The sequence below is a fragment of the Branchiostoma lanceolatum genome, chromosome 3 (assembly GCF_035083965.1).
Source record: "Branchiostoma lanceolatum isolate klBraLanc5 chromosome 3, klBraLanc5.hap2, whole genome shotgun sequence".
In the NCBI taxonomy this organism is placed as follows: domain Eukaryota; kingdom Metazoa; phylum Chordata; class Leptocardii; order Amphioxiformes; family Branchiostomatidae; genus Branchiostoma; species Branchiostoma lanceolatum.
This window is the reverse complement of record NC_089724.1, coordinates 23,418,153-23,428,436: the sequence shown is the minus strand read 5'-3', so window position 1 is coordinate 23,428,436 and position 10,284 is coordinate 23,418,153. Positions and strand designations below refer to the sequence as shown.

At 41.1% G+C, this 10,284-nt stretch overlaps 2 protein-coding genes across 2 annotated transcripts; one reads left to right on the top strand and one right to left on the bottom strand.

Annotated features, from left to right (window-relative positions):
* Positions 1–131: 131 nt before the first annotated feature.
* LOC136431122 (U6 snRNA-associated Sm-like protein LSm1) lies at positions 132–3,613 on the top strand. Its single transcript, XM_066422373.1, has 4 exons — positions 132–295; positions 596–664; positions 1,503–1,618; positions 2,481–3,613. Exons 1-4 carry the CDS (start codon positions 244–246, stop codon positions 2,649–2,651), a joined length of 408 nt encoding a protein of 135 aa, XP_066278470.1. The 5' UTR covers positions 132–243; the 3' UTR covers positions 2,652–3,613.
* Positions 3,614–6,357: 2,744 nt separating this feature from the next.
* Positions 6,358–10,193, bottom strand: LOC136431113 (kelch-like protein 38). Its single transcript, XM_066422353.1, has 3 exons — positions 10,063–10,193; positions 8,390–9,583; positions 6,358–7,580 (listed from the first exon to the last, which is right to left on the bottom strand). Exons 2-3 carry the CDS (start codon positions 9,549–9,551, stop codon positions 6,775–6,777), a joined length of 1,968 nt encoding a protein of 655 aa, XP_066278450.1. The 5' UTR covers positions 9,552–9,583; positions 10,063–10,193; the 3' UTR covers positions 6,358–6,774.
* Between the last annotated feature and the right edge of the window lie 91 nt (positions 10,194–10,284).

Genomic DNA, 10,284 nt, shown 5'->3' with positions numbered 1-10,284 from the left:
GGTAAGCACCTAAACAAATAACAATACTAAAGTATTACTATATATTATATTTTACAATAACGTTTTCAAAGATATATATCATCGATTTGGCTGTTAAGATGAAGTTAATAATGATTTAGCCCCTATTGATAGAATGGTATATTCCTTAAGGTCAAAAAGCATGGCCGAGGGCAAGGGATAAAATTTGAGGCGTTGAGCAGATAATTTCTTGCCTGTGTGCACAAGTATAGATTATAAGTTACCATGACGATGAACTACATGCCAGGGACAGCCAGTCTCATAGAGGAAATTGACAGTAAGTGTAACGTTGCGTTACCTCCTTGAATAGAGAGGAAACGCAACTGCGGGTTGAGATGCCCCCCCCCCAACTCTATATAAGAGTTACCTCAGTGGCTTTCTATAAAGTTTCGATACATGAAATGCCAACTCTGTGGTTCTCAAAATGAATCAAATCTGCCTTTAGATTGTGGTCATTAACAATAGACTGAGGTTGTGTTTTAGCTAAAATTGCTCATAATTGTGACAATGTGATGAATTAGATGATTAATGACACATTAATGAGGAACTGATTTCACAAGTGATATTTTTTTTGCAGAGAAACTGTTGGTTGTTCTCAGGGATGGACGAACGCTCATCGGCTTTCTGCGCAGTATAGACCAGTTTGGTAAGCATAAAGACTTGTTTCCCTCAAACAAATTGTAAACCTTCATGGACATGAAGGATGCTGCGTGCTACTGTATCTCTTTGTCCATTTGCTCTGTTTGGGTTTACGGAAAATGCTGGGCTGTCTACCAGTCCAGGCTACCAAGGCTTAAACTACCCCCTGTCTAGACATGTAACATCAGCTCCCATAGTACTGCTGGATGCTTTAAGACTACCATATTGAAAAATATGGTGAATTTTTAAGAATCACAGAAAACACATTTGCAAGGCTGGAGTCAAATTTTCATCTGTGTTTTTTTTAAATAATACCTAGCACAATCAAATATTATGTTTTTACCAGTTCAAACATGCTTTTGTCCTTATTGAAAATCTAGCATTTTCCGAACAATTAAGTAGTTTAGTTTAGTTTTTCCGAACAGGTCCGGACCTGTACCTAAACCTCTGTACCTGTACCTGTACCTAAAATTTGTTTAGGTACACAGCTCTAATTATTAAGTTACTGTCATTCTTGAATAGGACTGTTAAGCAATAGCCAATGCTGTGTAAGGCTGATGTGAATTAGGGTTTTCCCATGGGCAATATTAACTGACAGAGGCCACATAGATACTAAATTTACAACCCCGCCGGTATACAGCTTGGTCTGCTGCCCAATGCAGGAAAGTGGACCAATTTGCTGGATACCAGACTTATTTGTTACTAAACATAGCTATTTTTCTGTGCGCACTAAATGTCCTAGTCTCCCTAGACTGACACACAGTAGTAAACATAGCTAAGTACTTAAAATGATTGAGTCCTTGTAAAGCAGGTAGTTAACCCTCCTCTGCTTGTTTTAAACACAGCCAATCTGGTGCTCCATAAGACAATAGAACGCATCCATGTTGGGAAACAGTATGGAGACATTCCACGGGGGATCTTTGTGGTGCGAGGAGAGAATGTCGTCTTACTGGGCGAGATAGTAAGTATACAGGCTACTCTTATCATTATCATCATATGTTGACCCAGGGGGACAGGGTATGTCCATGTACATGAGCTCCACACCTGTCAATCTGCCATAGCTGCTCCCAGGTCCGTCACAGTGTCTCTAGATAGGGCTCTTGGGTAGGTAAGTTTTTCATTGTCAGCCTTGATGGAATATGTGGACAAAGCTACTTTACTCTGACATGCAAGGTACATGTACTGTAGTGGCACCTTTAAGTACATGTAGGAATGGTTAAGGTTGATATGGCTGCCGGTCACAAAAATTTTATTTGAAATATTGAATAAAAATCTTTCATTTTGATTTAGGGTAAAATACAGCAAATTGTACTGGTGGACACATTGAAAATTGAGCCCTAGCTACATGTATTTCATCATCATCATCATTTTGTGTGGCTCGCCCTGACTAACGATGAAGAACTTCACTTTTTCTCCACATGAGTTCCTGTTTTCCATAATTTTTAAGTCCAAAACTTGATTGTACCCTGACATACCTGGTAATTTGATCAATACAAGTCTGACCAGGGATGACCAAACTTTGTCTTGCTACAGTAGTTCTAAAGAAACAGCTTACTTGCTATCGCTCCTTTTTACTATAGGTTTTCATTATATGAATAGTATGTACCAGTAGTAAGCTTTTGAAATGCAGTGAACACCATAACATCAGTTCTTTGTTCTGTATGTACTTTGCTACCTTCCCTACTGTTTGTCCTGATGTGCTCTGGGTGGATACATTAAGATGAAATGAAATACATGTACTCTGGGTGGATATATTAAAATGAAATAGATGTACTGTGCTACCTCCCCTGTTGTTTGTCCTGATGTGTTCTGTTCCTCCACAGGATCTGGACAACGAGAACAAACTTCCGCTGCAGCAGGTTTCTATCGACGAGATTCTGGAAGCCCAGCGGACAGAGCAGCTGGCCAAGCAGGAGGAGGAGAAGGCCAAGGTCAAGGCCATGAGGGAGCGAGGACTGCAGCCTCAACCCTCAGGCATGCAGGAGGAGTTCTAGACATCACCATAGACTCTCTTTACCTGGTATCCAAACCTATTATAGCTCCTCAGTCTCCTCTACGCAAATAGCTAGTTGCAGAGAGGAGACTCGAGAGCTATAATAGGTTCAGATACCAGGCTAAGACTCTGTAGCCTGGAAACCAGGCTTGTACAGCTGAGCTGTACAGCAGATCACCACAGAATCTGTAATCTGGTACAGGTCTGTACAGAGGAGTTCTAGACATCACCATAGGGTTCTGTAGCCTGGTCTGCTTCCCAACAGTCACTCCCATTGAAAATTGAATCTCAACTGTACAAGACTAGATAACAGGATAAAGAAACTGATAAGACAAAGTTATCCTTATTTTTGTATCCACTTTGTTAGCTTAAGTTTGGAAATTTTGGGACAAAAATACCAGGACAGAGCAAAGAATGAAACTATTACTGAGTACCACAGATGTAGGGTACAATATGAACCTTGAACGAGGACATCAGCGATATAAGGTGTTTCATGTGTGTTAGAGAGGACTCAGTCATAAGGCAAGTTGCTGTTAACATAGATTACAATGAAAGACAAAACTTCTTTCGTATCAACTTTCATTTCCAGAGATAGATTGTGAATATCAAAAGGAAAAGCAATGTATCTAATGTTTATTGTCTTGAGTGACCGCATTAGACTATTATGTATTGGATCGAATAATTTTTTTGAAAATAATTCTGTAATATACTTAATCATTGCTTTCCAAAACAAAAAAAGCTACAGAAAAACCATCTAGATTTTGTAATGTCATCTTTTCGCATTGTATTAATTTCCTATTGAATGATGTTTAAAGTAAGAAAGCTACTTTTTGTTGTCCCCTGGTCGTTAAAAGTAGTACAGCTTGATTATTGCCAGCTGCTGGCAAGAACAGGAATAATACTGTGAGCCTTCTCCACCAGCAGGTCTTCATTGTAAGCAAATAAAAGCTAAGATTAAAAGCATAGGTTTGTCGATTGCTGTTTCCTCAACTACGCCTTATTCAATGTTATTTTCTCCGACAACACCTTATTCAAATTAGATTCTGGACTACACAATGAGCTAGCCTGAGTACAATCCTCTGCATCTTGCCATTTTCATATAGTTTAACCAGTAAAACACATTCAAGGATAGACTACAGGATGACCAATAAGGGGATATTGAATTAAGGGTTAATGACCCGCCCCGAGGTGTATATGGTGTCATAACGCCTGGCCATGTGCTATAACCACCGAATAAAACCGTTTTATGAGGTGGTTATAGCACATGACCAGGCGTTATGACACCATATACACCGAGGAAGAGGCGGGTCATTAACGTTATTATCATATAGCTTATCCAAACTGACGCATATAAGAGTAGACAATTTCTGTTTGACGCATAGATCCCTTATACTATTAAGAATGCATTTCAGAATTCACATTTGTCCTTTATTAACAGAAGATGATGAAGAATATGTACAACTGTTGCCTGATTTATTTATTTCAACCACACAGGATAGGAGGGTCGGTTTCAGGTCAGTCAGAAAATGTTATCATTGAAGAATCTCCCTGCAACATGACCTCAGATAAACCTGAAAAGAACACAGGTTCTTTGGCCAGCAGGAAATGGAACGCGCGGAACCTTAGATAGAACGTGGTTTCTTTGGCCAACAGCAAATGGAACACGCGGAACATTTTTGGGAATTTTAAATTTGTTTTCCCTTTTTCATGTATTCTAAGGAAATTTTTAGGAACTCTAAGACAATAAAGATTTTTTAAACAAGGTTAAGAAAAAGATTCATCAAATAGATACCCCCTCTACAAAATGCAACGGTTATAAAGATTTTTTAAACAAGGTTAAGAAAAAGATTCATCAAAAAGATACCCCCTCTACAAAATGGAACGGTTGTGTTCTGACATGACGTCAATAAGTGGTGTGTTATGGCGTGATAACAGACCACTTATTGTGGGCAATGGAGGCTTCTGATTGGTCGACGCCATCTACCTATGTGATAATTAAGGGTTAATGACCCGCCCCAAGGTGTATATGGTGTCATAACACCTGGCCAGGTGCTATAACCACCGAATAAAACCACCGAGTGAGCGAGGCGAACGAGGTGGTTTTATGAGGTGGCTATAGCACCTGGCCAGGCGTTATGACACCATATACACCGTGGAAGAGGCGGGTCATTAACGTTATTATCATATAGCTTATCCAAACTGACGCATATAAGAGTAGACAATTTCTGTTTGACGCATAGATCCCTTATACTATTAAGAATGCATTTCAGAATTCACATTTGTCCTTTATTAACAGAAGATGATGAAGAATATGTACAACTGTTGCCTGATTTATTTATTTCAACCACACAGGATAGGAGGGTCGGTTTCAGGTCAGTCAGAAAATGTTATCATTGAAGAATCTCCCTGCAACATGACCTCAGATAAACCTGAAAAGAACACAGGTTCTTTGGCCAGCAGGAAATGGAACGCGCGGAACCTTAGATAGAACGTGGTTTCTTTGGCCAACAGCAAATGGAACACGCGGAACATTTTTGGGAATTTTAAATTTGTTTTCCCTTTTTCATGTATTCTAAGGAAATTTTTAGGAACTCTAAGACAATAAAGATTTTTTAAACAAGGTTAAGAAAAAGATTCATCAAATAGATACCCCCTCTACAAAATGCAACGGTTATAAAGATTTTTTAAACAAGGTTAAGAAAAAGATTCATCAAAAAGATACCCCCTCTACAAAATGGAACGGTTGTGTTCTGACATGACGTCAATAAGTGGTGTGTTATGGCGTGATAACAGACCACTTATTGTGGGCAATGGAGGCTTCTGATTGGTCGACGCCATCTACCTATGTGATAATTAAGGGTTAATGACCCGCCCCAAGGTGTATATGGTGTCATAACACCTGGCCAGGTGCTATAACCACCGAATAAAACCACCGAGTGAGCGAGGCGAACGAGGTGGTTTTATGAGGTGGCTATAGCACCTGGCCAGGCGTTATGACACCATATACACCGTGGAAGAGGCGGGTCATTAACGTTATTATCATATAGCTTATCCAAACTGACGCATATAAGAGTAGACAATTTCTGTTTGACGCATAAATCCCTTATACTATCAAGAATGCATTTGAGAATTCACATTTGTCCTTTTTTAACAGAAGATGATGAAGAATATGTACAACTGTAGCCTAATTTATTTATTTCAACCACACAGGATAGGAGGGTCGGTTTCAGGTCAGTCAGAAAATGTTATCATTGAAGAATCTCCCTGCAACATGACCTCAGGTAACCTGAATAGAACACAGGTTCTTTGGCCAGCAGGAAATGGAACGCACGGAACCTTAGATAGAACGTTGTTTCTTTGGCTAACAGCAAATGGAACACGCGGAACATTTTTGGGAATTTTAAATTTGTTTTCCCTTTTTCATGTATTCTAAGGAAATTTTTAGGAATTCTAAGACAATAAAGATTTTTTAAACAAGGTTAAGAAAAAGATTCATCAAATAGATACCCCCTCTACAAAATGCAACGGTTATAAAGATTTTTTAAACAAGGTTAAGAAAAAGATTCATCAAAAAGATACCCCCTCTACAAAATGGAACGGTTGTGTTCTGACATGACGTCATAAGTGGTGTGTTATGGCGTGATAACAGACCACTTATTGTGGGCAATGGAGGCTTCTGATTGGACGACGCCATCTACCTATGTGATAATAACTTTTAATAAAGCAAAAGTGTGTGTATCATGGTTGAAAGTAAATATGTGCATTAGGACAAAGTGATACAGTTTCAATGTGAGGATGGGGAAATGTTCCCATAGCCCCAGCAGACTACGTACTAAGTTACTAACACAAAGTAGAATTTGTACATGTCTCCATTGTTTTACTGTTTATCTGAGTAATAAGAAAACATAAATCTATAGTATCTACATCTGTCCCTCTACTGAAATATTCAAATCTGGTTACAGCAAAAGTCAACAGGAAAAATGTTACCAGAAGGTGATCTAACTATTAAAGAAATCAACTATTAAATTATAATCTAACTATTAAACCAATCTAACTATTTAAAGTATGATAAGAGTTACTGTTTCAAAACAGAGGCTTACTTCTGAGAGCCATGTTTAGAAGCTTCAATCAAAGGAATACTGTATTGCTGGGAAGACTGCACAGCCAAACCCAAACACCTTTTCCCAGTAGCACCTCAGGTTGTCATCTTGTGTGCCGTCCAGCCAGGTCCAAGTTGCAGACTCTGCATCGTACCTCTCAGTGGGCAGGCTATACAGTTTGGTCTCTTCGTTGTTCCCAACGTCCTTTCCACCAAACACGTACACCTTGCCACTCAGGACGGCGGCACCGTGGTAAGCCCGTGGATAGTGCAGGCCTGCCAGGGTGCTGATTTGTGCCGTGCGTGGTGTATACTCCAACACACCAGACCACAACTCACCACCCACAACTAATATCCTGTCCCCTAGAGCTGCAGCAGCTGACCCCTTGTTGGCCACCAGGACAGACTCCGTCTTTGTCCACGTGTTGTTCTTTGGGTCGTAACACTGGATCCACGGCAGCGGCTCCTCTCTCCAACACCCATCCCCTCCAAACACGTAGATCTTCCCCTCACAAACACATGATGCAGCCAGACAAAAGCTCTCCGGGGCTCGCTTCTGTTTCCGTAAGGGCTCCATGGTCACCAGGTCCCAAGCCTCCAACTCGTCGGTGCTCCTGCCAGACGATGACATCCGACCACCGAATATGTACAGGACATTGGCGATGACAGCAGAGCCATGGTAGCAGCGCTGTTCACACATCCGGTCCTGGAACTGCCATGTCTGCGAGGTGAGGTTAAAGCACCAGAGGATGGCACGGACACCCATATTTCCATCACCTCCTGTCAGAAACAACTTGTCTTCCCAGACAGCAATGCTGCAACCAGTTAGACCTGGAACGATAAATAGTAATCAACATAACTGAATCATTCAGCATACATTGTAATCTGTGCCTTTACTTTAGCTCTCTAAAGTAGCTATTTGGCACCCAAGTCGGTTTACAGAGTTAGGCAGCAGGGAGAAGGTTAAAAAAGCAATCAAATATATTTTTGTGGCCGTTTCAATATTTTTGAGGCCGTCCCAGGAGCAGATGGGAGGACCAAGTGTTCAATGTGCTGGACACTCTGGGAGTCAGTAGAACCGACTGGAGGGCTCTGGCCGAAAACAGAACATCCTGGAGGGAGATGTCTGCAGCCGCCATGCATCTGACCTGATGCCTGCGGTTGATTGATTGATTGATTGATTGATTGATTGATTCAAAAAAGATTTTCCCTGACACATTTTCGGTTAATGTAGGAGGCTGAAACTGCACATGTATAAAAATCCAAATCTTTATTTGTGATGTCTGTTTTCATGTCTGAACTTTAACAGTTTCTCTTTAAAGGAAAAATAGAGCAGAGAGAAAGTGAGCAATTGCAGCTGGACTTTGGGCTAAATTTCATGAGCAATCAACTATCTAAAAACCATATGCATGCCCATAGCATGTTCAAAACACATACCGGAAGGAAACACAAGAGATTGAAACCATGGAAAGCTGAGAAAGGTGTCCATAATCAAACAGTCTCACCTTTGTTTTACTGACACCTACAAACATACCACATACCATAAAGATCCATCCACAACTTCTCGTGTTGTGCTGGTGACACACACACCAACACATACACAAACAAACAAACCGACCTGAAAAAGAGCTCCTTGTTACCTGTATCAGGCAGATCAACTGCAAAGGAGTCCAGATGGTCAACTCCAAACTTGGGACCATATAAACCGATGTCGGTTACAAAGCCCCTACTATAATAGCCCCCAAATTCTGTATGCCAGCGGCTGTCTGGCGGCGTCTGTTTCTCCCCTGCTGCAAGAACTGCATATTCCTCTTCAGTAAATCTCTCTGGCTCTTCTTTAGTAGATCTGTCTGGCTCAGTTTCCAGCTGTGAATTCTGCCGGGACAGACTTCCTTTGATAACTGATACCTCCTCCTCAGAAAGGCTATGTAAGTTCACCAACTGGTCTATCTGTGTGTCCATGTTTTCTTGCCAGTCCTGCTGTTGTTGTGGAGGCTGTCGTGAAAGTTTATCAGTTGTCTTGAGATCCAGTTGTGAGAGCAATTCAGGCAGTGCATTTCTCCTCGTGTCCCTGTCATGAGTGTACCATCTCACCACCATGTTCACGGCCTCCGAGGGTGTGGCGTGAAGAAGACTGGAGGACATGTACTGACACATGTACGCATCACTGAGAGACAGGAGAGCATCTCCTGTAGATAGTTTTCTAAAGCTGCGGACTGATATGGCTTCTGCCTTCTTCGCTAGTTTATCACACCCCAACATGTCTGCTAGAACCCACATCTCCAGACAGTTGGTTATGCAGATGTGGTGGCCGAGATACTCGCAGCAAATCTCCTGCACACGCTCAAACTGCAGCATGCACGCTGCCTCAAGGAGGCCACTGGCATTCTTCAATGTCAAAGTCATCTCTCCGGTATACAGGAACGACACAAGCTCCACCATGACGTCAACCTCAATGTGGTCAAATGTGACTTTGTTCTCTTTGCTTTCCCTCATATCGGAGGAGAACATCTTTTGGAAGTAAGGATTGGTAGCGAGCACGACTTTATGACATGATAATGCCTTCCCTTCTGTACAGATGAGAGTTATGTCTGTAAACTCCTCTGCTTTCCTCTGGCGGTTCAGGTCTGTAAGAAGCAGCTGGTCCCGTGTCCAGTCTATCACCATGTAGGTGGTGGCTGAGCTCTGGCCAGCTGCAGCTGGTGGCCTCCTGAACCGGAAGGTCGCATTGCTGCAGAACTCGCACACCTTCTGTTGTTCCTCACAGGGTCGAGCACAGAAGCTGCACCTTCTGCCAGACATGACTGGTTCTGTTACCTTACTTGTACAATGTACTGTGGAGAGAAAAAAAGAAAAAAAGAGATAACATTATTACTAAATGACAGTAAAGTTTGCATAAAGAAAAGCTGTGTACGTTTCATTCAAAGCTCAGGTCACATCAAAGGTAGGAGAAACTGGCTGAAGTTTACGCAAAGGATCTCTTTTATCATCCGTAGTTTGAATAAATAGATAAAATAAATAAACAAATAAATCAATTTTTATAAAGCTCTCAGGTAATCATAATCACCTATAGCCGTGGCGACTCTTTAATCGGGTATATTTTGCTGTATGTCTAAAGACTCTTTTACATTACCCTCTTGTGAGGGTAATGTAAAAGAGTCTTTAGACATACAGCAAAATATACCCGATTAAAGAGTCGCCACGGCTAAATCACCTAGTATGTCATACATGTACCATAATGATATATCAAAGCTATGCCATATCAACGAGGCCCAAAGCACCTAATCTACGTGGAAAACGCGATAATACCGACCTGCAAGTTTATGAATCCTCAATCCTCAGGTGGACGCCAGGAAACTACAGCCGCGTGCCTCCATTCACTATAATGGCTATACCACTTGTTTTCAAATATAGGGGGTGAAGTAAGTGTACTATTCCTCGTTAATCAAAATTATGAATAACAAAAAAACAATGGATAAAAGCAAATACACTACTATCTTATATTTATTAAATTGACTTAATGCCATCATTTGTA

Coding starts and splice junctions, on each gene's coding strand:
- LOC136431122 (XM_066422373.1), top strand. CDS start 244: ATGACGATGAACTACATGCCAGGGACAGCCAGTCTCATAGAGGAAATT. Junction 296..595: donor TCTCATAGAGGAAATTGACA/GTAAGTGTAACG, acceptor TTTTTTTTGCAG/AGAAACTGTTGGTTGTTCTC. Junction 1,619..2,480: donor TCGTCTTACTGGGCGAGATA/GTAAGTATACAG, acceptor GTTCCTCCACAG/GATCTGGACAACGAGAACAA.
- LOC136431113 (XM_066422353.1), bottom strand. CDS start 9,551: ATGTCTGGCAGAAGGTGCAGCTTCTGTGCTCGACCCTGTGAGGAACAA. Junction 7,581..8,389: donor AGTTGATCTGCCTGATACAG/GTAACAAGGAGC, acceptor TTATCGTTCCAG/GTCTAACTGGTTGCAGCATT.